The sequence below is a fragment of the Carassius carassius genome, chromosome 34, assembly GCF_963082965.1.
Source record: "Carassius carassius chromosome 34, fCarCar2.1, whole genome shotgun sequence".
NCBI lineage: Eukaryota > Metazoa > Chordata > Actinopteri > Cypriniformes > Cyprinidae > Carassius > Carassius carassius.
The window spans coordinates 6912881-6940391 of record NC_081788.1 but is presented as its reverse complement, the minus strand read 5'-3'; the positions used below and the strand labels follow the sequence as shown (position 1 = coordinate 6940391).

Here is a 27511-nt window from a genome sequence, read left to right as displayed (position 1 = left end):
CATACCCATATGTACTCACAAAACAGATTTGTATTTATTATTATTATTATTATTATTATTATTTATTTAAAAAAAACTGGGCCAGCGCAACCAAAATCCGACAGTATGTTTATGTCACTTACGCATGACTTTTATTTTGAAGGCCGTCCGCTTGTTGTTGTGCGCAGAAGCTGTTTGTCTTCACAGCCGCTCTTTCTTTCCCAACCCATGTGCAGGTAATGACAGTTTTATACACACAAAAACAGATGTTCGTTCATCAGAACTCATTAAACAAAACGCAAAAGTGTCAATTGTTCGTCTGATAACCTGGCATATTTACTTGCTAGCGAAATGTGAATAACTGCTGAACGCATTGTCACTAGTGTCCATAACACACATGAAGTATGTTAGACGTATCTGTGATACTTAATACAGTTCATACCAAATAAACCTCGGATGGGTTCCCATGGAAATCAGTGCAGCTGTAGTGCACATCGCTCAACAGCAAGCGTCTATCAGACTCTAGAGGAGATGGACTTTGTGAGAGGTACATTACTGCTTGCATGTTCATATATATATATATACACACACACATATATCATCATATAACCTCATACTGGCATATTAGTAAGATGTGGATCGTTTGCTTGTAGGTATATGGTCAGCTGCAATAGATGGACATGTGGAGAGAGTCCGGACATTTATCAAAAAAGGGATTGATCCAAATATGAGGGACCAGGCAAACTACACTGCTTTGGTTTGTTCATGTAATAATTCACCATTAATGCAAACTGTATTAATTTAATTATGATCATTTCATATTGCATAACCCATTCAAACAGGTCCTGAGAATATATATATATATATATATATTTTTTTTTTTTTTTGAGCAGCATTATGCTAGTCGAGCTGGTCATCTGTCAGTGTGTGAGTTACTCCTGGACTGTGGCGCTTGTGTGAATGTCCAGACCCGTGGCGGGGCAACCCCGCTTCATAGGGCGGCTTACTGCGGACACCACAGTGTGCTCAAGTTACTGTTAGACCGTGGGGCTGATCCGTGTCTGACTGACGATGATGGATCTACAGCACTTCATAAGGTACTACAGCTCGACATGATGAATTCTTGATAAAAGTGCTTTTTTATGTAGAGCTTGTTATAAGTTGCATGCTATTTGATGCCAGTTTCTGAGTGTGTTTGTGATTGTATGTGCACACAGGCTGCTGAACAGAAGCATTTGGTGGTTTGTGAGCTGCTGGTGAACCGCTTCCCAGCCTTACGGGTTGTGAAGAATAAAAGATCTCACACATCTTTCGATCTCTGTCCGGAGAATGAGTCCCTGAGACCACAATGACCTGATCTTACTGTCTGTAATGCCTTTGGCCTTCTCCTGAAAGAATATGAAGTACTTTTTCAAAAGCTAGGCTGTGCTTTGTAAATAAGTGTGTCTTTTGGTTGGACAGAGGCATAGTTACTCAGGTTAGTCTTAATGGTCGCTTTCTTCAAGAGTTAATCCACTGCTAATAAATTTGACCAGATCAACAAAAAAAGTTTTGAATCAGTGGCAGATTTAGCTTGGATGCCAATGCTTATCAATTTGACATGGAGTGACCAAGTTGGAGAGAAAATGTTCTTTTCCAGTAGAGGGTGATGGAGTCCTGTTAATGCAGCACTTTATGAGGAAACCTAGGTTTGATGCCTCGGAAGAACTTGGATAACTTAATAAACTGCTGTTTACATGCCCAGATAAGTAAATATGAAGATGATGCTTTGTATAAATTAACAGTGCAGATCAATACAGATGTCACTACAGAGCAAAGGGGCAATGTTTCGTGTGTTTGTGGTTCTGTGTGCTTATAAATGATGTGTTGTACTTGTAATTGACCAAAACATTTAGAATATCTGATATACAGATGTTTTGTATCATAAAGGTCATCTTTAGATAGGTTTCAGAATTACTTATATGCATATAATTAATCTGATTATTGTTTATTTGCTGTATTTGTACAGTTTTACTAATAATTCATAATACATCTCTCACTGGCATGTCTTTAAATGTTTCCCGTAAAGCTCAGGGGGTGTAATTTCCAGAAAAAACATTAAACTCGGTAGGAATTTGGTAAGGGTGGAGTGAATCATAAAATCTTCTCGCGAGCCTCCGCTCATTAATTGAACTGATTTTCGGTCGAGTCGAAAGAAGAACGGAGTCAGATCCCAGTGGTTTCATGAAAACCAAAAGGTTTTATCTTATAACAGAGAGAGAATAGTCCAGTGACTATCTGGAAGGATAGAACAAGGAAAATGTGAGTAAACTGACTCTTAACGTGCTTTTGAAGTGCTTTAAAGAGTTTTTGTAGCAACATTTTTATAAAAAAAAAAAAAAAAAAGTAGTACGATACGCAGTAATCCGCATATTGTTTTCGATTTATGTTTTCTTTGCAGTAATCCGCATCTTTTCTGTTTAGGTTTTCTTTTCTTGTTCACTCAATTGCCTTACACCGTGACTAGGATTATTTTCATTCTCTACTATTTGTATTTGTTTATTTGTATGAATTAGAACCAAAAGATGTCCTAGGTACAGCGTTTCATGGAAAAATCATTTTGGATGAAAAAAAAAAAAAAAAAAAACGCTTAAAGCTACAGAACTTTATTTTCAGATAGGCTGTTATGTGGGTTGTGCACAGACCTAATTATTCATTTAAATAAGCATATTAACTTATAAACATATAAACTAAGCTCCAAATAGTTGTTTTGCCAACGTTTTCACAATGTTTTGTGTTGTGAAAAACGTTGAATTAATTAGCATTTTTAATTAAAGTGCAATTAACATTCATTGTGTTACATAGTCTTTTCTAGCAACATTCCAGTGTTCTTGTCCCAGAGTAATATCTGCATAGATCTAATTCTGAAGAGAACACAAATTAGACAACCAAATTCAGGTAAGTCTCTGGTTGGTGGAACTGGAAGGGACTTCTGTTCAGGTTTTCACAGCACCTCTCCTGTTTCTTTTTCTTCATGAACTGCCCTGAAATACAACTCCAACAATTATAGATGTTTGCTGGCTTTGTTTTGTTTAACAAATGTGATGTGCTTCTAAAATGTTGTGCTGGAACATTAGCCTGTTGCAACCAAAATACAATGTTGTGAAAAGTTTTGAGTTTGCTGGGAAGTGTTCTAATGCATGCATGATAATTCAAACCCTATTCATGACATTGCCAAGGTATTATGGTGGTGGTTTTGGAAGTGAATAATGCATAGGTGATACAGTGCATTTGACCGAAGGTGTGACGTGACGTCTGACAGAGGAGACAAAGCATATTTTTCCTTAACATCACTTAAATGTAAGGAATAGATGCCATAAACTGAGGGAAAAAAAAAAAACCTTGGGCGGTAAGAACATTTGGCGGGAGGCCCGTGGGGAACGGCGGTGTGTAGTAGAAATATAGTCAACAAGAAGTCGAGAAGAAAACTAAAGCTGCGGTTTACTTGACAAAAGCAAAGCAAGTCAGACATCTGGAAACAATTCTCATTTGTTGCCGAATAAAAATGTGAGCGCGATTTCCTGTCCTCTTAATTCACACGTTTTATTTTGAGCATTCCCGCATCCGGTGCTCGGTCAGAGGGGCATTCAGTGTGTATGGGCGGATCTTGGAAGAAAGACGCACAAGTCTGTGACTGCAGTCACTCAGCAATATACTTTTCCTTGTAATCTGGAGTAAGCAAAGCAATGGAACACTAAATAAAAGGAGTAGAGAAAGAGACCAACAGGTTCCTAACTGGACAAAATTTATTTGGGCCTCTGTACCACCACTGTCACCCCTCCCCTTGTCTAAAGTGCTTACATCCACCTCCCCTACTCAAAATAGGCTTGTTTGAGATGAGCAAAATCTGCAAGCACCGCGAGATGCATGCCGGTTAGAAAAGTGTCCGAGTTACGTCCGCCTTGCTCTGATGTCATGCTGACGTTCCCTGAAAAGGATTTATACTAACTGCACTGATTCGTTCTGTTTTTGATTATAGCTCAACAACTAACCTTAATGCAAGAACTAGATAGAGTATACAGGCCAAGGCACTTCGAATATGTTGTGGTGCGTTTAGGACATCACCTATTCCATCATTACAACTAGAAGTGGGAGAAATGCCTTTAGACCTAAGGCGATTAAAACGATCCATGTCTTACTGGACAAATCTGCAAGGTCATGAAGAAACACACCCCACAAAGCAGGTGTTATTAGAATGCTGGGAGTATGGGCGCCCATTATGCAGTTTTGGGTGGCATGGGAATAGGCAGGCAAAGGATATGGAAATTGACAGCATTGCGTATTGCAAAACGGTTAGCACACCAACAATCCCACCATGGATGTTTTGTTATCCCAGAGTAGATTTGGAAGCTAAGAACATAATTAAATCAGGGATATATCAAATTGTTCAGCAATATATTGACATAAATTATGATGACACAGGGGAAAACAAGGGTTGCAGTCCACATTTTAAATTATAATGTTAATATTAAAAAAAGGACAACAGACCATCTGGCCATTTTTACAGCAGAAATGATTGAATCCCGGCTTTACAATGGGTGGAAGAAGTAAAACCCAATAAGGTGATCATCTGTTCAGACTCAATGTCCTCACTAGCATGCATTCAGAGTGGAAAGTCTACATGTAGACAGGATCTACTAGATGAAATTAATCAAATCATTTTTAACATAAACCAACAGAGCATAAGAGTTGGATTTATATGGGTTTCTGCACACAGTGGAATGGATGGGAAGCAGAACCTGATTTTACCAAGTGAGACATGTTCCTGGGACAACATCTTTGTTGACCCTGGAACAACATTGTGATTAACCAATCAGATTTGAAGAACAAGTTTATAGATTTTGTGAAGTTTACGCTTACAATCACTGTTTGGTGCTTGTACATCAGTGTCATTCATCTATCATGTCCTCTGATTTTAAGGATCACTCATGGTTAAGGTTAGGTTTAGGTGTAGGGATATGATCAAGACTAAAATTTTTTGAGTAAAATGTTGTTCCAGGGTCAACAAAATATGTTGACCTAGGAACACATCTAACTCAGCAAAATCAGGACGTGCGGAGGGGAACGAGAGGGCAGACATGTTGGCGAAGGAAGCTGTTACATCAGAACTGGTTGAACTGGATAATATGAATATAAAGGGAAAATATGAAGAGAGCGGTAAATAAAGACTTAACAATGGAAAACTTATTGAGTATAACCAACACACAGTCCAGAATTAGGGCTGTTATAACTTTTCTTAAAGAAACCCATCTAGCAAGTAGAATTTAGTTTTATTTTTTTATTACATTTTTTGTATTATTTATTTATTTTTCTCCTGTAGGATGAGGAGCTCAGGGTGGAAGCTGGAGGAGCTGAACACGCAGCGCCAGCTGAAGCTTGGGCTTTGGTCCTATAGGATTAAAGGTTCTTTGTTTTTTTTTTTTTGTTTTTTTTTGTGAATGATGACATCCCAGTGTGATCACACTTCAGCCCAGTAGATGGTGGAAATGCACAATGATTGCAAACTACCAATAAAATTTACAGAAAAAGAAGTCATGCTGACGTGTGCCAAAAAACTCTACGACGGCGAGGCGGCTGTGTCGGATTGAGCAGTCCAGCGCAGTTGCTCTCCACCAGGGGGGCAGGGTTTCATATTTAATGAAGCATGGAGGCATGAAGTCAAGGGGGAAGCCCATACAGAGTCCATAAAAGCAACGGGTCAAAATTAGTGATGGCAAAATCGATGCCTCGTGAACCAATGAAACAGTTGAACCAAATGTGCCATATTGTTTCGAGGCTTCGAATCAATCCGACACCCGTCTCAACGGTGACACCTAGTGGTCACTTGCAGGTGTTGATCTGAAACAACCTTGACGAGCCATTAAAAAAATGTGTTGTTTTTTTATTATTATAATGTTCTAATATGTGAAGCTTGTAACCTATAGGCTCCTCACTGTGCATAATGTTATTTTGGTCATGAAAAATGAATATTAATAAAAGAAATCAAGCCACAATGTCTCACTTTTTTAGAGATTTTTATTCAAAAATATTAATTTATCTGCTGTGGAAGGACTTAGCCTACTTCTTTTTTTACAAATAATTTCTCCAGCCTTTGAAAAAATCCTCTCACAAGGGACACTTGTTGCTGGCATACAAAGATATTTTTTTGCAAGGACATACAAATGAGGAAAGATTACTGCTCTCTCTTTCCAGTAAGTTAGTGGATCATGAGTTCTGGGCAAATACGCATCGTTGATGTATTTTTTCACTTCCACTGTGGCATCAGCTGTAGCATTGTGTATCATCTTGGTTTGATGGATGCGAGTATCAAAAAGTTCCCATAAACTGTCCTGTGTTTCTACTGGTGTTGATGTTGATGGTGATGGTGATGATGATGATGATGGGTGTGATGTTGACATTTCTGGGTCTGAATAAAAATGAAAACAGCAATTAGTAACAAATCCTAAACTGACGGCATATATGAAGGATATATTATATGACATGATTCAGATTACATAACATAACACAGACTGAAACTGCTCACCAGGATTTGTGTTTGAACGCATCAGTGAAGCACACTCCAGTGTGATATGCTTTTCAGCTTCCTGGGCTTTGGCAGCATTTCCAAATGCCACATTTTTGAACCTTGGGTCCAGCAGTGTAGCCAGTGCCAAGGCTCTAAAACTCTCATAACCTCCACATCTGGAGTGCAGACCTTCTTGCAGATGTGAGCCTATGAGCCAAAACAGGAGAAACACATATCCTTTTGTAGGTCCTCCATTGTCTTCTCCTTGGCTTTGTTGTACTTTTCGCTGACCATTATTTTAAGCACCTTCCGTGATGGGAGGACATAGCTTGGATCAAGCTTGTTCACAAATGCCCTGAATCCCTCATCGTCCACGATGGTGAAGGGCTGCAGATCCTTCACCACCATGTTTATAAGAGCCTCATCCAATTCCCTCTGTCTGACTTTTAAAAGAGAAGACAAAACATACTTTCAGACAAATACATTGGAAAAATACAGCTTCAATTAGTGCACATCTATTAAAAGTATAGCCTACTGGTTCATTATTTGGAAACCTTCCAGTGTTTATAATCAGTGCTTTATATAACTTATAAACTTTATAAACAGTGTCCCAAAAGGTTGTAATTATATTTCAATTATAATTATATCCCAAACAATGCATACCTTGCTTAGATGGCCCAGCAGTGTCAGTAGCAGGCCTAGGTACAGGGGGAATGCCATCCTCTGCACCCTGCAAAATGGCAGGATGAGTGCTCCTCAAATGGCGCATCATGGATGATGTATTGTTGCAGTAGGCTAGCTGCCGATCACAATACACACATCTCACTTTATTTGGGGTTTCTAAATGGAAATGCTCCCACACCACAGATGTACGGCATCTCTTCTGGGGAGCTTCCATTTTATCTATCTATCCAAATCTATCTATATATCTATCTATATATGAATCGATCTATGTATCTAGATATGTATCTATAATCTATGTATCTATATATGTATCTATCTATAATATATGTATTTATATATGTATCTGTAATCTATCTATATATGTATCTATCTATTAATCTAGCTGTCTATATATATTTCTATCTATGTATCTATTAATGTGTCACTATATGTATACTCTGTCTGTCTCTAGCCTCTCAGTCAATGTGTTGTGTAAATTTAAATGTAAGTCTAAATTGCCTATAACTAATCAAATCGCACTATGTCACTATATCACCAAAAATCCGCTATCTCAAAGTCAAACTCCTCTCACAAAAACCCACGAGGTCAAAATGCGTTTATTTCACTTTTATACAGATGTGCGATTGTGTGGTCTGTTCCCGACCGTTCCAATCAAACGCTGATTCGGCGGACCACACCTGATGAAACAATTAGTGAAACACTTCGAGGCTTCGTTTGGTCATAGTCACGTGACATGGGTGTTTCGAATCACGCTTCGGATCAGTGTTTCGACACATCTGCGCTTCGGGATCTCGCAAAGCTTCGGAACGACTGTTTCGCTTCAGCCATCCTTAGTCAAAATTATTCAACAAAGCATGCAAGATTCGGTGGGTGATTCAGATTTCTCTTGGCACAGCGATTAGATGACTTACAGGTTGCTCACGTGACATGTACGTCATCAAGCTCAGTTTAAGTCTGGGCTGTACGCTCGACCCTCAGGAAGTGCGTGCTTTTAATTGACTTCACCTATCTCCGTTGAATCCAATGGGGTCACTGTGTCCATTTCTTTTACTGTCTATGCTCTTCACCGACTGCGCTGATCAAAAGCATGATGGGAAACGACTGACTGACGACACAGCCTCATGCACATTGGCTGAGAATGTCAACTGATACATTTTCTCTTTATTATAAGATTTAGATTACCCATTTATTTATTTATATTTACATGCGAACTAAAAAACACGCCTAGTGAAGTTAAGAATTAGGAGATGCGTTTATTTTATTTTATTTTTCTTTTAATTAGAATTTTTCCTCGTTGTAATTTTCACTTTATTCTATTGTATGTTTGTGTAAATTAATAAATCAATCCATTAAAAGTATGCATGCACACATACATATCTAAATGGACTGTTTAGCCATTACGCCTTATCTTTGTGTGGTTTCATTCGAGAAGTGTCAGGGTCTGGCTTAAAACAAGAGAAGCAATTCTGAAAAATGTTTGCTACAAAACAGCTTTGACTTGCATAGTTTGGAAAAAATACTATGGACGGGATCTGCACATGATGACAAAACAGTTGTATTTCGATTACATCCACTTCGTCTGCGATAAAAAAACGTGAATGTGATCTCCTCCCTTGCTGACGATACAGGAAGTGTCCGACTTTAAAGGTATTTTTTGACCCCTCCCCTTACTGCAGCCGCCCACTCTCGCCTACATTTCAGGCGAGGCAAAGTGCATCTCAAACAAGCCTAATGTGTCCACACATTCCCAAATACCTCACATCCTGTAACGTAGAGGCAACAGGCCCTCAAATACTCAGTCTGTGAAACAGGTGGGCTAGAGGGACCTTCCCTCAATGCAGTCTGTAATGGCTCTTCAGCAATGTCCATATGGGAGGTTGCTCCACCATCCGTTTGTTTGGGTGCTGGTGGCCCTGCAAGACAGTCCCAATGGTACATACAGCAGTTACTGTTCACAGGATTGACGTTAGAATCAGAAGGTGTGACCTCCACACATTTCTCTTCTAAGGGCAACCCTTACCAAAAATAAGTATACTTCAAGTTTATTTTATTAAGTATACTTTAGTAAAGTTCAAGTATATTTTTAAGTATACTTTATGTAGCAAGTATAAAAATATCAGTTTTCTAGTAGTATACTTGTAAGAAAATCCTGTGGCTAGTTGAGTACGTCGCTTTGATGTCCCCCACAACATAGAGTTCAGCGGTGCTGCAATCTTGGCAAAATCTTTTATAAAATACCTATAATACCCTGCTAGGTCCAAAAAAGCATGCAACTGAGTAATATTTTGAGGGGTTGCAAAGGGCCTCCACTGCCCCCAATTTCTCTGGGTCTGGTGACACCCCTCCTTCTGCAATCACATGGCCCAAATAATGAACTTGACTCTGGAAAAAGGGAACACTTACTGAGTTTGACCTTTAGGCCAAAGTCCCCCAGGCAGCTGAAAACCAAATCTAGATGGGTAATGTGGTCCTCAAAGAAGGAGGAAAAAACAATGATATCATCCAAAAAGAGCAATAACATTTTGATCCCCCAGGCATCTGCATCCGATTAAATTCATATAGCCCATTGGTGTCCCAAAAGTGGTCTTCTCTTTGTCAGCTGAGTGCACCCCCACCTGCCAATACCCATGTGCTAGATCTAATGTTGAAAACACTCTTTATTAGTAACACTGTTCAGCCACCTGTAGTCTATGCAGAAATGAAGGGTGCCATCCTTCTTTCTGACCAGCACTACAGGTGCTGCCCACGCACTATAGCTCTCCTTAATAATAAAATTTTCAAGCATGTTATTTAAAAGTCTCCTTACTTCTTGTTACAATTTTGGTGGAATACTATTATAACAATCTTTAATTTGGGCTGCATCACCTGTTGGTATTACATGTAGAATCCTATCCTTATGCCACGCTATGTACAACGCTGAAAAACCGTCACCGAAACCGGAGGAAGGTTTATTCCATAACTCTACTATTTATTACCGCATTCAATGATCAGGCTACCAATAACTGGCCTGGCAATACATCATCTTGACACGGTTCTACCAAGCCCACAAAATCCTTTCTATCAGGCCAAACATGTGCGCATGCCTCAATCACTACCTCTAACTGTGCTGGTATTATTTTTTGTTTTCCCTATGGCCAGTAAATAGCACTTTTCTGCCCTGACTCATCAACAAAGTTGAATAAGTCCTTGCATACAGAAAACATTTGGTTCCACACCTTAACTTGTACTTCACTTTCTACCCCTTAACAACCATCTACAGACTGTGTCATCACAATTCTCCCATGCTCTTTAATTACATTCATTCCAATCAATCCTGGATATGATGACCCATTCAAGTCTTTGACAATAAGCACTCCCCTTTTTGTTATTACTTTGGCGCATATAATTAAATCCACCTCAATATACCCAATATACCCACTTGTGAACCTGTATTAATCAAACAAGGTGTTTTAACCCCTTGTATCACCACATCCACCACTGGACATTGTCCTACTAAATTATCATTCTTTTCTGATTGGCCCCTACCTAACATACCCACTGTCTGAGCCTGCACAGTGAGTTCTACAAGTTTGTGCTCCTTCCACCAACCTACAACTGTCAAAAGCAAGACCAGGATCCAACAGCAGGTGAATGAATATTAACCCTCTGGAGTCTAAGGATATTTATGGGGCCTGGAGAAGTTTTGTTATGCCCTGACATTTGTGCTTTTATCAGTTTCTTATACACATCTAAATGGCTAAAGTCTAATCTCACTTTAATCAGCACAAACTGGGCTATAATAATATGTGAGCAGCATGTATGTACATGATTGTGTTTTTGAGATAAAAAAATGTTATGCGTGGTTAGTGAAAAACTAAAAATGTGAAATCACTTGAATAAGGCCATAAAACACATAGAGAAAATTGGTTCCCGGGACTTTTGAGAACTGGAGCATGTAGCCTAGAATTTTTCTTTCTAAATTATGTGAATTATTGTTTACTCACTTACAGAAAACAATATATTGATTTAAATTTTCACTTTTTGTTGGTAAAAGTCATATGCGAGTAGGCATCAACTATCATGAATATCATTGTGATTTACACCTGAGAAGACAAAGGGCTGCATAATGAGCCGCATAATGAGCTGCATAATGAGCCTCTCAGTCAGCTGTGTCACTGAGAGGGAAGAGTTACAAGAAAGAATGTGAGGACAAAATAAATCTATATAATTTTATGTTTGTAGTTTATTAAGAATATATTTAATTATCCCACAACATAATTTAATATCCACTTGGGGGAGCAGTTAAACAGTTTATCAGGAACAATCAAAGCTGACTTTCAGACTGAATTTTTTTGCATCATCACTCCAGTCACACAATCCTTCAGAAATCCTTTTAACAATCTGTTTTCTACAAAAAAGAAAAAAAAAATTGTAATTATTATTATTATTAATGTTGAAAAGAGCGGAGATTATTTTTTCAGTTTTTTGGGGGGGGGGGGGGTGAATTGAAAGAACAGCATTGTTTGTTACATTTGTTACAGTTACATTTATTTGTTAAATTTATATTATTTACATCAAGCTTTTGAATTGTATAGTAGTGTATATTATTATTGAAACTTCATAATATTTCACTTGATTATACATTTAGTCAGGAATTATAGTTTGGAAAATGTCTTTGGAAAAGGTCTAACTAGTAAAATATTTACATGTTATGTGAAAACTAGTACAAGTATATAAATAAATAAAAAGAGACTTACTCATGTTTATTATCTCTGCTGAATAAAATCTCTCGCAAGGAGAATAATAGAGCATCTAACAAAGCTTATGGACTGACTCAAGACAGCAAACACAAGAGCATGATAAAGGGAAGATCAGTGCAAAACAGGGTGCAGGTGAGGGAGAACACATTACCTGGTGAGCCACCAAAACAGAAAGCCATGTGCTCCAGGACAACAAAAAGCCTCAGACCCCATCGAGATCGTGACAGTACTCCCTCCACCAAGGAGTACCACCTGGCGACTTAAGAGAGGGGCTTACCATGTCTCTGGCGGAAGTCATCGATCCGCGACCGATCCAGAATATCCTTAGCTGAAACCCAACTCCTCTCCTCCAGACTGTATTCCTCCCTGTCCACCAGGTATTGGATACCCCTGCCACGACGACAAAGATCACCAAGGTCCTTAATCCGGTTTTGATACGACTCAAGTTGCCTCCTTCTCTTGGTCGGGTGCACCCTGTTTGGGGGAATTGGCGATCCTCTGCCCATCTTGACTTCTGAGAGATACTGCCACTCTGAGAGGCTCCTTTTTACCCAATCATGTTGCCAATTAGCCTAATAAGTAGCAAACCGGTCCTCCAGCTGTTCCTTATATGTACATTTAACTTTTCCAGTCTCTTATTGCTACCTGTCACAAACTTTTTTGGAATGTGTAGCTCTCATGAAATCCAAAATGAGCCAATATTTGGCATGACATTTCAAAATGTCTCACTTTCAACATTTGATATGTTATCTATATTCTATTGTGAATAAAATATATGTTTATGAGATTTGTAAATTATTCCATTCCTTTTTTACTCACAATTTGTACAGTGTCCCAACTTTGGAATCAGGTTTGTATATATATTTAGTATTATTGATTTTCTTTTTTGCAATAGCCTGTTAAGCAAGCTATTATATATATGTATGTTTGTTTTGTATTTATTCTGTTTAAATTATATCTAGATTAAAGTTTAATGTAATTTAAATATTAAATTATATATTTTCAAAGTTCTCTGTGTTTATTTATTTAATGGTAAAGTTATTTCCTAGTTAATCGTTTAATGCATGTATGCAGTAGGCCTAGCCTGCGTTTAAAAACAGAGGTGCCGCCGTTTAAACCGTGCGTTTTAACGGTTAATGTTTTGTGATGTGTGGTGCTTATTAGCATCGGTTACTTAAAAGCAATCATGTTTAAAATCTGTTATTCTGGATGTTAACTTAAACGAATTCAGTCTGAGTACCTATGTGTGTAAATTTTTCACAATCTCTGAGATAGAAGTCCACGGGTGCGGGCGGGAGTGGAACACACAGGTTGTGGGAGCAGGCGGACCTGGTCATACATTCAGCGGAAGCGGGCGGTTGCAGGTTTAAGAAAACAGTCCCGCACAGTCCAAAGGCCTGCTTTGCCCTTTTACATCACCTACACACACACACACACACCAATAATTGAGGAACTCAATTATTACATGATGCCAATGTATTTTTCGATGAGTCCACTTTGTTAGCAATAATAATGTTACCTGCTTGACGGAAAGGGTTGCCAGGTGTTCACAACAAAACTAGCCCAAACTAACAGTGTTTCGAAGGGTCCCCCGGTAAAAATCGCATTCCGGGTGCTAAAATCAGTTTTCAAACTGCTGGCTGTTTCTAAATCATGCAATCAAAATGACCCCCCTTACCCAACCCCACCCCTAAACCTATAATCACTATGACGTCAGCCAATCAGGTATCGTGGTGTAAAAACACCCTAATCTGGTAACTCCCATTACTTTCCTGCAGAGACCTATACTTGAGATATAGCCTTTACAACAGACAAAAGCGCTGTCTCATGTGACCACAACAGCTTGAAGTCATCTAATGTGGCACGGTCTCCTGCTGCACGGATAGTAGCACGGCTTTCCTCTGTGTATATCCTTACGAGTACAATTTTTGTTGGACTATTTGTATCCTCTTGAAAATTGCTCTTGAGAAATTTTATGTTTATATAACCCCCCCCCCCCCCCCCCCCCAAATGTTAGAGGAAATTTATGCATTATTTAAAATACATTTATTTCATATTAAGTATACTTAAAAACAATTAAAATATTTATTGTCATATCACTTAAGACTTAGCAATATAAAATTATAATTTAACTTTATTTGGAGTATTTCTTTATTGAACAATGCACATTTCTAAATAGTATGCCCAAAATGTGTATTAATATAATTAATATAAAATGTGTAAATATCACTATTAATAAGGATTACATATGTAATAAGTATGAACTCTGTATTATAAAAGTTTTTAAATGCAAGACATTTAAAGGGTACCTGAAGTATACATGCATTAGTTCCACTTTATCACAATAAGACATACTTATATCTTTAGTTGGACCACGGCACTACTTTCACACAATTAAATTGCATTAAGCACAAAAGTAAATGTTCCAATTTAGCAGTCTGTAAGTATAACAGTTAGTATACCAAAGGTACAAAGGCAGAAAAATATGTAAATGTATTTATAGTATACTTATCACAAAATAAATGTATTTCAAATACATTTTAGTATTTTTCTTTTCACTAGGGCAGTAGTATCATATTTCACAATCTAGTCAAATCCAGATGGTTACATTCATGTCCCGATTAGAGTTATATCCAACTGAATATTCTTTTAGACTCATAAATGTCACATTACACAAGATTTTTCATGCTGTTTTTAACCACTAGTTGTTATTAATCTTCTTTATTGTTTTGCTCTCTCTTGTTCCTCTCAGTCTGGATTCAGAAATAATCTTTAATGATAATGATGATGATGATGAAGACCGTTTTGCTGCTAATCTCAGTACTCCTAACTGAACCTCTTCAGTCCAAGGGCAGACCAGCCACACAAGATGAGAGTCAGTTTTTTTTAAGTACTTTTGTTGTATTATATCTCAGTTGAAGATGAGTTAAAGGGTTAGTTCACCCAAATAGCAAAATTATGTAATTAATAACTCACCCTCATGTCGTTCCAAACCCGTAAGACCTCCGTTTATTTTTGGAACACAGTTTAAGATATTTTAGATTTAGTCAAAAAATTCTAACTGACCCTCGGATGTCACATGGACTACTTTGATGATGTTTTTCTTACCTTTCTGGACATGGACAGTATACCGTACACACAGTTTCAATGGAGGTACTGAGAGCTCTCGGACTAAATCTAAAATATCTTAAACTGTGTCCCGAAGATGAACGGAGCTCTCACGGGTTTGGAACAACATGAGGGTGATGCATTAATGACATAATTTTGCTATTTGGGTGAACTAACCCTTTGATTGAAGGAGTGCTTTCTTACAATTTCCTTGATTTAGTAATGGTTCAAATAAAACATCTAATGCAGAGCAAGTGTGCAAACGAGACTGAAAACACTTTATCAGGGAATATATCAAAATAATTTTAATTTGTTTGCTTATCTAGGACAATTTAGTGCAATTAATTATTTTAATTGGTTAATTATGTTGCCTGAATTTTAATAGCCTTGATAAATAACTAACTTCTTGCACCATGTTCTTAGCGTTAGCCCTGGTCGAGCCAACGCCGTACACTTTATATCCGGGGGACAAACTGGAGCTGAGCTGTAAAGCTATAGAGGAGATACAGGAAGTGACCTGGACTAAGGACCATGTTCCCCTGGTTGACGGAGAGCACACCCGCCTGTGCAACCATCAGATGGAGATTGAGACAGTAGAGCCGGCCGACTCTGGTCTGTATGCTTGCTTTGCTCAGGGACCCAACAGCAACCATACAGATTACTTCAATATCAACGTTACAGGTGAGAAATTATGATTTGGGTTGATTTTCATATTCTTCACAACAACAACATTTTAACCAAAATTTTTGTTCTCGATCAGATGGATTGGCTTCCTCAAAAGACAATGAAGAAGATGAGTCTTCCTCAGAGGACACCAAGCTATCAAGTGACCAGAAACTGCTTCGTGAGTCGCCCTCCTCTCTTAGTCAAACTCTGTGTTCTCCAAACTCTGACTCAAAGAGCTGCAAATATCAATAACATTATGAGTTCTTCAAGAAATTGCTAGGATTTTCCTTTAAAGCAGGAATTATAAAAGAAAATGGTGCACATTTTGTCTAATAAGGCACAGACATCTTGTGATACATGATGAACTTTTGTTCATTAGACTGAAATTCTTAATTTCTTTATTAGTCTTGGATTCCCAAGGGCATCAAAACAATCAGATGGAGCAAAACTTGCAACCAACACTCAAATCTCACGCACGTTTGATCTGCAGTCACATTTGTCTGTGGAATGTACTCTTGTGTTGTTTTGGAGTAATGTTCTAAGTCATAGTTTTACAATGAGGAAGTTAAAAGTCTAAGATCCATTGAGAAACAACTGTTTTAACTGAAGACAACCAAGCACAAACATGCATAAACTAAAGAAGTGACTTCCAACAAATAAATAGAAAAAAAGAACACCAAATGTTTCAGTCCATCCCAGTATTGTACACATCATAGTTTCATTTTGACCAGTTTCAAATGACCACTTACATTTTTGTCATCTTATTTTATGTACTTTCTGTCCGTTGTTCAGCAATGGCGCCCGTCTGGGCTCAGCCTGATAAGATGGAGAAGAAGCTCTACACTGTTCCTGCCAGCAAAACCGTCAAGTTCCGTTGCCAGGCCAATGGTAACCCTACACCAACACTGAAGTGGCTCAAGAACGACAAAGAGTTTAAGAAAGAACAGAGAATAGGAGGCTATAAGGTGAGGGCAACTTGATGTGACTGCAGACACAGCACTGAAATGCTACACTAAGTTGTATGGACCACTTCTGTAGTACTTTTTTCCTCCTTTTTGTATATTCGTCTATGGTTGCTTTGTTCTTTGGAAAAAAAGCAGCATGGACACTTGTAGCAAAGTTCGTGGGAGGAAAGGAAGAGGACAAAGGGGTCGGCTGGACTGCTGACAGGTTTATTAATAACGAAAATAACTAAAGTTTACAAACACCCAAACGGTGACTTTTATTCAGACATGGTCGTGTAACACTTTCGGTTTACTCCTTCCGGTTTCCGTTTCCGGCTCGGGTCAGCAGTCCATCTCTCTCTCGCTTGCTTCCGTCTCTCCTGGCATTTTATACTCTCTCCACGCCAATTACTGGAACAAGAAACAGGTGATGATAATTTTTGTCCAAACCACTCACTTACCGCTCGTCTCCTGATTCTCTCTCCCGCTGCAGACTTCGCTAAACCACGCCCCCCCTGTCACATACCCCCACCGCCCGACCCCCCCCCCCCATTTCTGGAGAGGAAGTCGGCCACCGCCATCTGAACACCCGGCCTGTGGACCACCTTGAACTTAAAAGGCTGAAGAGCTAGATACCAACGAGTGATCCGCGCGTTGGTATCCTTCATGCGGTGGAGCCACTGCAGCGGAGCGTGGTCCGAACAGAGGGTGAACTCGCGTCCCAGGAGATAATAGCGGAGGGTGGGGACGGCCCATCTGATGGCAAGGCACTCTTTCTCTATGGTGCTGTACTAAGCCTCTCTCTTCGAGAGCTTCCGGCTAATGTGCAGCACCGGCCATTCCTCCCCCTCTATCTCCTGGGACAGGACTGCCCCCAGCCCCCTGTCTGACGCGTCTGTCTGCAACAGAAAAGGGAGAGAAAATTAGGAGAGTGAAACAACCCCCAAGTGGAAGCCCAGATACCTTACTTCCACACGCCCAATCGCACACTTCTTTGGGTTGGCCGTGAGCCCCGCTCCCCTCAGCGACCTTAGGACAGCCCTCAGATGCTGCATATGCCGCTGCCAATCATTACTAAATATAATGATATCATCCAGGTAGGCAGCCGCATATGCAGCATGGGGCCGCAGGATCCGAAACACGGCATCCGCAACACTTTTAGCGGAAATTTTGCGGAGGGAGGGACCTGCATTAAGGGAAGAGGGCGCAAAGGCGCTTTTGGGGCGGCCGGTGGGTTCACCAACTGACATTCCGGACAAGACGCGCACCACCGGATATGTACCCCCCTTGATACTCACAGGTATTTGGTACTCGCCAGCCTGACCGGGGGTGACCTGTGGGACGTCCGGGACCCGGATCATCATCCCCACCTCCATCACTGGACACCTGTCCACGAAATGCTCCGGGTCCCCGCAACGCCAACAGGCCAGACCTATCCGCCGCCCCAGTGGCAGGGAGTGAATTGGAGAATTGGAGCGGAGAGAGCGGAGAAACGGAAGCACTGTCCCCTCCGGCAGGCACAAGCGGGAGCCTTGAACTCGCGAAGTGCCCTTGGTCAAACCCGCCCCGCCCCCTGGGCTGGACGGGACCTAGGGAGAGGGACAGGGCGAGAGAGAGAGGGGGAAGAGAGAGAAGGAGAGAGAGAGTTAGAGGGCAGGGGTTCGCCGACCCCTGGGCACGCCACCATGTGGTCCTCCGCCAGGCCCACTCGGCCGTCTTTTTGGGAAGCCGAGCGATGAACTGCTCCAGCACCACCAGGTCGACGACATGCTCCACGTCGCTTCCCTCGGCTAGTAGCCACTTGCGGCAGGAGTCCCGGAGCTGTTGGGCCATCGCGAAGGGCCGACCGGCTTCGCCCAAGTCCAGGGACCGGAAACGCTGGCGATGTTGCTCGGGCGACCGGCCGACCCGCTGGATGACGGCCCTCTTTTGGTCGTCGAAGACCAGGAGGTTCGCCACCGGAAGTTGTTGGGCGGCCACCTGGGCCTCTCCGGAGAGCAGGGGAATGAGGCGCACCGGCCACTGCTCCCGGGGCAACCCGCAGATCCTCAGATCCAGCAGGGCCTGGTGTTGTTCGCGGTGAAGGACCGCGAGGGAGGCGATGATATATAATTTTTGCCCAAACCACTCACTTACCGCTCGTCTCCTGATTCTCTCTCCCGCTGCAGACTTCGCTAAACCACGCCCCCCCTGCCACAACACTGTCATAAATATGCACAAGTCACCGGCATCATAATTCAGCTGCACATTAGAGGTCTTTTATGCTTTTCTGAATTTCTTAAGTTTTGAAGTTCATAGAGCTTTTGGCTTGAGAAGAGGCCTGTATAAGGCCTCTTATATATATATATATATATATATATATATTATATATATATATATCTTATATATTATATATATAGAGGCCTGTATAAGGCCTCTGTATAAGGCCTCTTATATATATCACTTTTTTTTTCACACTTTTTTTTTTATAAGTGGATATGAATATGGATCTTTCCTTCTCTCCACCATGAAACGCACTGTTCTCCATGTCTCTTTCCAAAGTGACCTGATGGGGATTTGTTGCTTAAAGGGGTCATGAAAGGTATTTTTTAAATGCAATAATGTTTCCTGAGGTGCACTTATAATAATAAAAAAAAATCAAACGCATTTTAAATGGTAACTTCCTACCTTGAATTTAGCCCTATGATCATAATGTTAAGTTGGAAGGGGCGTGTCTGTTGTGAGACTTCAAAGTAAACACCCACTGTTATGATTGGCTAACATCTTTGCATATAATATGAGCATTACACATGGAGCTCTTTGGAAAACTTATTCTATGACAGCTGTCATGATTAACTAATCATGAAAAGTGCTGATCTTATATATTATATTTAGAACTACACCTGTTGTATTAAAGGTTGTAGCACTGCACTGTAGCTGGACACAGTTATGTCTACTAAGCTCACAATGATTTGCTTAGTGCCGCACAATTTATGCAGGCTCAGCAATTCATTCATCAGAACACAGTTAAAACATGATATAAATAAGAGACTCGTTGAACAGTGTAAAATGTGTCAATGATTATAACAGGAGTTTTGACAGAATTGCAGAAATTAAAACACTGATAAGACTTGCACTGACCTTAAGTGCTTAAGCAGTTATAAAGAGGATAATATTTGATCGATTTCTGTATATAAAATAATCACAATATGGATAACAGATTATTTTCACACTACTAACAGAAACAGTTTGAAGTTGATCGTTTAGTCACTCACTGGCTTGATTCACTAATGCATAAACAGCAATAGCACTTTGTGACAAATAATGTCTCTAGCCTACATAAGCCCTTACATATTACACTGATCACAGCTCATTCTGAAGTTTGCAAATGATTTGCACCAAAACACCATCTGAACAGACAGAAGTTGTTCAGAGCATGCCTCTTTGATTACATCAGCCAATATCGCTTTAAGGCGGAGTGTCGAGGGAATCATGAACTGGGCATTTCAGAAGGTTAGATATATATTCATATTTATATTAACATTAAAATGGGAACATGTCTATATGTGTACTCAATTTTGAGGAAAATATATATTGTGATATATATCCATTTGTATTTATATACAGCACATAAAGAAATAAATCAATTAGCATCCAGTTGTCCAAAACTTTTCAGTACTTCTTTTATTTATTTTTATATACCATCATACATATTTATATCAAATGTATAACTATGCAAATAATAAAGGGAGATAATGTGTTCAGCATTATGCAAACCCAAGCATTAACTTTTGAAAAAACTAATTCTTGAGAAACTGAGTGTTTCAAAGCTATAACGCAAAAATGTAGTGCATTGTTTTTGTCTTTATTGCTTTAGATATTTGTATTCTATGTATCAATACGTTCTGACTCAGAATCCCTTCTTCCTAGTTTTGTACATTGCGGTGTAATTTTACACACACACACACACACACACACACACACACACACACACACACACACACACACACACACACACACACACACACACAAGCACACATATATACTGTATATACATATATATATATATTTTATGCCCACATGGCATTGATTGTGTTTCCTGATATGTATTAAGTAATTAATATTTCTTATTAGATATGTGTATATCTCTATAGATTCGAAAGCACATGTGGACCATCATAATGGAGTCGGTGGTACCATCAGACAAAGGCAACTACACCTGCCTATATTCTATATTCCTATATTCGTTTTTTGTTAACTGGGGTAATTTCTAAGTAATGTACCTATAAAAATTTTCTGTGTGTGTTTTATTCAGAGCGTTCACCACAAAAGTCAATTCTTCAGGCTGGGTTGCAGTAGTGGAGGGGAGTGATGTGGAGTTTGTCTGTAAAGTCCTCAACGATCATCGGCATCACATCCAGTGGCTGAAGCACATCATGGTCAACGGAAGTAGATTTGGCCCTGATGGACTGCCATATGTTCGGATCTTGAAGGTAAAACCTCTTTAACCAGTCTGAGATTGGCCTATGTGTGTTTCAAGGTTGTTTGCCAATCACAGTGAAAATCATTTTATTTGTCTTGACAAAATAATGTTGTGACAGCTCAGAATTGTCCAATATTTCATAGTCCTCCTGTTTGTAAAAATGAACAAGTAAACTTGCTGTCAATTTACCCATAGACATCCACTGTAAGTGTATACAAATACATTAAAGGATTAGTTCACTTCAAGAATAAAAAGTTACTGATAATTTACTCACCCCCATATTATCCAAGATGTTCATGTCTTTCTTTCATCAGCTGCAAAGAAGTTGAGATTTTTAAAGAAAACACTCCAGGATTTTTCTTAATATAATGGACTTCAATGGTGGTCCAAATTAGCAGTTTCAGTGAAGCTTCAAAGGGCTCTGCAAGATCCCAGCCGAGGAATAAGGGTCTTGTCCAGTGAAACTATTGTAAGATTAATAAGGGAATTAAGATCAATATAACTCAAAGGGGACTGAATTACAGTGAATAAGAACCAAATTAGTATGCAGATTATTCAGAATTAATATTTAACACTTTATCAACTATTTATCCACCGATAAGTTGAGGTTAGGGTATTTTATCAATTCTGAACAAAGTATTATCCCGTAGCCTTCGGTAATAATATCATGAAATTATGATAACTGATTATGAGCAAGGTAACAGAATCTACAGTTTAAGGCAGTAACTTGTAAGCACACTGCCAAGACACTGGTATGTAAAATCAAACAAGACTTTATTGAACTACTCTAATACACACAAACTAAACTAACGAAAACACACCAACATTCATTCAAACAGTCACAGAGAAAAGTGATGTTATTAACGGAGGGTGAATGGAGTCCCAAGTGTCTAGCGTTAGACACTATTTATTGACCGCAAACCGAGAGAATCAATCTACTATCACTTTAATCTTAGTTCGTTTTCTTAATACGATTTGCATCAGTCCAGCCAGAATTAGGAGATATTGTGTACTTGCGTTTGGATGCTCCTTTGTGGCTTTGGATGCGTTCCCTTCTATACCGAAGTTGCTGGAGAGGGAATCTCTGGCGCTGATTGGCTGGCAGTCGGTCGATGACACGTTCTGAGGGACAGCACTTGATGGTGAGTGGTTGGTTGGCTTTGCCGGGTGGCGCTTCGTTCGCGAGACTTCCTGGATAGCGGGTTGCTATGCAACAGAGTTTTGTCTGGAGTGACTCTTTCTTTAACGAAGTTCAGCGAAGGATCTTACGGAAGAGTTAATGAGTTTTGAGTGAGCTCTTGGTGGTTTTAAGAGTACACGATGGAGCTCTTCTGGACGATGGAAAGGTCAGCACAAAACATAGGCAAGAGCCCAAGTCACTGCAAGCAGGGAAAAAAAGCAAGGCAAAAAGCAAGTTAAAAAGCCTGTCATTGGGTTATAGGCCTAGTCCACATGGACACGGGTATTTTTATAACCGGAGATTTTCCTCCTGCGTTTAAAAAAAAAATCCCGTCCACATGAAACACCAAAACATGCTATCAAGCGCTGTCAAGAGCATGCCACACCAGCAGGCGGCGATATAACCCAAATTGTAAAGTCACCTTGGCCAATCAGAAGCAGTCAGCAGCGCACAATCTGACGTCAAACACAGCGTATAACGGCGCACACTCTGACTTCGCAAGGCAAAAACCCTGGTTATACTGTCCACACGACAACACTGCAACCGGCGTTTCTGAAAATGCTCACCCTGGCCGTAGTTTTCAAAAATGTTCGGTTTCGGTGCCCTGAAACTGCGTTTTCGTGTGGACGAAAGGCCGAACGGCATAAAAAAAGTCACGGTTATAAAAATACCCGTGTCCGTGTGGACAGGGCCATAAACATGTCCATCTGACCCGTCCTTCTTAGTGCGACAGCCAATCAGATATTGTCTTGGGCGGGACCTACGCCCCGTTTTCCGGTTCTTGCATGTAGTTAGCGTAATGTCAACGTGATCGCGTGTGTCCAAACTCCTGAGAGTTTAGTTGAAACGCTTTAATAAGCAAACTTAATAGTTTAAATATGGTGCATCCTACACACATCTACTTTATATCAAAATTCTAGAAATCATTTACCCATCAAGTAGGTACCAAAATACATATACTTCCCATAGTTGAGGTGGAAGTAAATAAGGATTTAGCCTTGATAAGTGTTTAACACAAAATTAACTTGAGAAATATAAAGCATGCATAATACAGATAATACACATGTATGAGGCAACTTCTGGTGATTAGTTCCTATAACTGAGGTAGAAAACCCTACGAATAGGCTGTAATGGAAGTTAAACACACAGAAATAATTCCACAGGTTATATATAACATACATGATACTTAAAATATATGTGAGGTAAAAACCTGGTAATCAATTCAGCTTATTGGAAGCAATTTTGAGACCGTTGTTGAGAGACTTGTGGTATTAAACAACAAGTGGGTTAAATTTCAGTCTATTGGGAGACAAAGTCTCTGGAATTTACAGCTGCAGAAATATGTTCCCTGGTTAAAGGTTTTTGGTGATCCAGGGCCAAAGGAATGCTTTAGCATCCTTCCTCTTCTGATAAGGCTGGGGATTTATGCATTGGGGTCACCACAGGGTTTCTTGGCCATTTGGTCTTAAGTTTGGGGAACAAAGATAAATCTTTTCCTGCTGTCCTGGCATCGCTGGTATGAGAATAGACAGGCACAGAAGGGAAAGGAGGGGGTGACATCTTGTAATGATAAAAACCTTCATATTCATCCGGAAGAAGGAGGTGGGAACCGGCGGACAATCAAACGAAGCTTTAATAATTCCAAATAAACACAAAACAGTGCACCAGCCCCTCACGGACGACTGATGCGCACAAAATAAAACCAAAACCTAAAATAACGCCCATGCCTGGTCCTCTCTCGTCCTTCACTGTCGTCGCTCCAGTTTTATATCCTTCCATCTCCTCCGTGGGCCTCGGGACCGGCGGGTCGAACAGGTGTAGCTCATCTCCAATCACTCCACCGGCCTCGCTCCCTTGTCCCTCGGCCCCGCCCCACTCGTCACATACCCCCATCGACCCTCGCAGGCCGCGGGGTACTCCTGAGACAGCGCTCTACTCCCCCCCCACCCCCTCCCTCCGGGGGGGACCGCTCACGGGGACCTGCGGGAACCTGGGGGTAGGACAGACGAGGTGAGAGAAAAGGAGATGGAAGGAGGAGCCACAGAGACGAGAGAAGGGAGAAAAAAAAAAAAAAAAAAACTCTGGTTCCCCGACGCACTGCTGCTCGGCCCTCCACCAGCTGGGTGATCTCCTCCGCGGTGCCTGGCGGTGGCACGACACTCCTCTGCCGCCCGGTGGACGGCGACGGCTCCTCCGGTTTTGGGCAGCCAGCAGGAGTCCCCCGTTCCCTGCTCCTCCCCGTTCAGGCGGAAAGCAGCAGGCTCCGGCTCTCTGGCGAACGGCGCCTACTCCTCCGCTCCCTCACGGACGGCAGCCGCCCCTACATATCGTGGGCGGCCGGCAGCGAGCTCGCCCGTCCCCGGCAACTCACTCCAGCCCACCGCCTCAAGCGTCCATGGCGGCACCCTCCTTGCCTGCTCGATGGCACCGCGGATTCACCACAGCGGCGAGGGATCTTCAGCAGCGCGTCCCTCCTTCTCCCGGGCTTCGGCACCACTGTAATGATAAAACTTCCTAGTCATCGGCAAGAAGGAGGCGGGAACCGGCGGACAATCAAATAAAACTTTAATAATCACAAAACAGCGCACCAGCCCCTCACGGACGACTAATGCGCACAAAATAAAACCAAAACCTAAAATAAAACCCAGGCCTGGTCCTCTCTCGTCCTTCACTGTCGTCGCTCCAGTTTTATATCCTTCCATCTCCTGTGTGGGACTCGAGACCGGCAGTGGGTCGCAGGTGTCGCTGATTTCACAATCACTCCTCCGGCCTCAATCGTGTTCCCACATCCCTCGGCCCCGCCCCACTCTTCACACATCTCCTTTAGCCATCTTGGCACCATGACTGTGTTTTATGATGCACTAATGGTTCGATGGCGAATCGTTCTGAACTGTGGAATGCGGTGTTGGGTTCAAGGATAATCCTACACTATCGGTCATTTTCTTAAATAAAAAAATTAAATTTATATAAACTTGAGCTTTAACTTAGATTTGAACAATGAATATGTGCTTAGTTGAAATTTACCCTTACAGCTCTGTTTCGATTTACAATCTTAAACAATAATCAAACTTGTTTTGAATTCAAAGTTGCAGAACAATAGCTACACATGTGTAAAATGACATGCACATAAATACAAAGCCAGGTACAAATGTGCATTATATATTTACTTTTGCACTTATGTAGCTCAGAAAACATCAAAATGCATAAGTTACAGTTACTGTAAAACACTGGAAATCCTTCACTCTGATATGTAAATATTACATTCTTGGCAGACTCTCATGATCTATTTCATAAGAGCAGTAAAGGCAGGGGCCTAACAGGGAGACTGTGTTCTAAAATCATTATCCAGAAATGTTCTTTTTTTCTTCTGGTAGGTTTTCCCAGAGCTGCCCGGCCTTATTCTGTGGTTCTTTTCTCTATAGACTACAGGCATCAACACCATGGATAAGGAGATGGAGGTACTGCAGATCAGAAATGTGTCTTTAGAGGATGCTGGAGAGTACACCTGCTTGGCTGGGAACTCTAAGGGATACTCCCATCACTCTGCATGGTTGACTGTCTATAAAGGTATCTTTGTTTCTCATGGTACATTTTTGTTGAATTTATTCTTTCAGTCTGACTCTACTGTAAGCTGAATTGGTCACATGACTGGTGGTTTTCATAAAATCAAAAATATGTTGTATGCTAGTTTGATTTTATGGAAGGCACAAGCTATTATGTTTGAAGAACTGTATGAAAGTTATGGTTTAATACAACCATCTATCTATATGTGTGTGTGTGTGTGTGTGGTTATTCCTCATACGCTATACACTAATGTTCAGCGCCTGTAAAATGGTAATATGAGCTAACTGCCAGGTTCCTGTCAATATTTCAGCATCATCCTCCAGTCAAGCTCCAGCCGTCTGACGCCTGACTTCTGTTCTGCCATCTGCCCTGGTCTGCATGTTTTTCCTAGTCATGGTAGTGTTGTTTGTTTGCTTGTATTTTGAGCCAAATAAAGCTCGCAATTTTCTCTGCACGAGTCCACATTTTCACCTTCCACAAATTCTGACATAATTAAAATACAACATGCTGTTATTTCTTCATTTACAAAATGTTAATGTAGGTTGTGATGAGAAGTGAAATGTTTTCTATGAAAGACTGTAGTGAAAGTTGTTTTATATTTGTATTATTAGTTTTTTAAATACATTCTGAAAAGTATAAATGTGTGTGTGTGTGTGGTTCAGGTATACCCTACATCAGGGGTGCCCAAGCCTGGTCCTGGAGATCTACCTACCTACAGTTTCAGTTTCCAGGACCAGGACCCTTGCCCTACATTATCGGGACAAAATATCCCCTTAAAGATGGCAATATCTAAAACCCTTGTGGGGACATGTTGGGCAACATGAGGAAAGGAGACAATTCAAGTTTTTATTTGTATTTTTTAATCTAAAATAGGAAAACATTGTCAGTGACGGATGGTTTAGGCTTATAGAAAATACCATTTGTACAGTATAAATCCAGTACACCTATAAAATATCCCCATAAAACATGGAAACCCAACACGTGTGTGTGTGTGTGTGTCACTTTTAAACTCAATGTTCCAATAAAATATACAGACAGTGAGTTGGAGTGGTGTCTCTTTTTTCTATCATTTCGTTTTATTATTTCACTCCTCTGCAACCCTGTGGATGGCGACAGCTCCTCCGAGTTCGGGGCAGTCGGGGGCAGTCGGGGCAACCCTGTTCCTACCCATCATGGTGGATGGCAGCAGGCTCTAGCCTCAGGCGAATGGCAGCGACTCCTCTGCTCCCTCACGGATGGCAACTGTCCCTCCACAACCCCTTGAGTGTCCTTGAGACTGCTCCACCATGCTCGATGACACCGCGGATTCCCCACAGTGGCAAAAGCTCTGTGACAGCATGTCCCTCCTTCCTCCTGGGTTTTTGGTACCAATGTAATACAGTTTCTAGTTCGGGGGAAGAAGGAAGTGGGAACGGGCAAACATTTCAACATGAGTTTAATAATAAGATAAACACAAAAACTGAAAATAGCATGACAGCCCCTTACAGATGACTGCCACACAAAATAAAGTCCAGGCCTGGTCCTCTCTTGTCATTCCTTCTTTTATCTTTCCAACTCAAGAGTGGTGAGTGGCACAGGTGTTGCTCATTATCATTCACTCCACCAACCTTGCTCCATTACCATGGCCCCTGTCCCACCCTA

The 27511-nt window shown here is 40.7% G+C and overlaps 1 protein-coding gene and 1 pseudogene across 1 annotated transcript; both read left to right on the top strand.

Annotated features, from left to right (window-relative positions):
* Window positions 1-163: 163 nt before the first annotated feature.
* ankrd39 (ankyrin repeat domain 39) lies at window positions 164-2081 on the top strand. Its single transcript, XM_059523846.1, has 5 exons — window positions 164-215; window positions 415-526; window positions 633-736; window positions 873-1076; window positions 1197-2081. Exons 2-5 carry the CDS (start codon window positions 436-438, stop codon window positions 1329-1331), a joined length of 534 nt encoding a protein of 177 aa, XP_059379829.1. The 5' UTR covers window positions 164-215; window positions 415-435; the 3' UTR covers window positions 1332-2081.
* Window position 2082: 1 nt separating this feature from the next.
* LOC132115395 (fibroblast growth factor receptor 1-A-like) lies at window positions 2083-26848 on the top strand (annotated as a pseudogene).
* The last annotated feature ends 663 nt before the right edge of the window (window positions 26849-27511 follow it).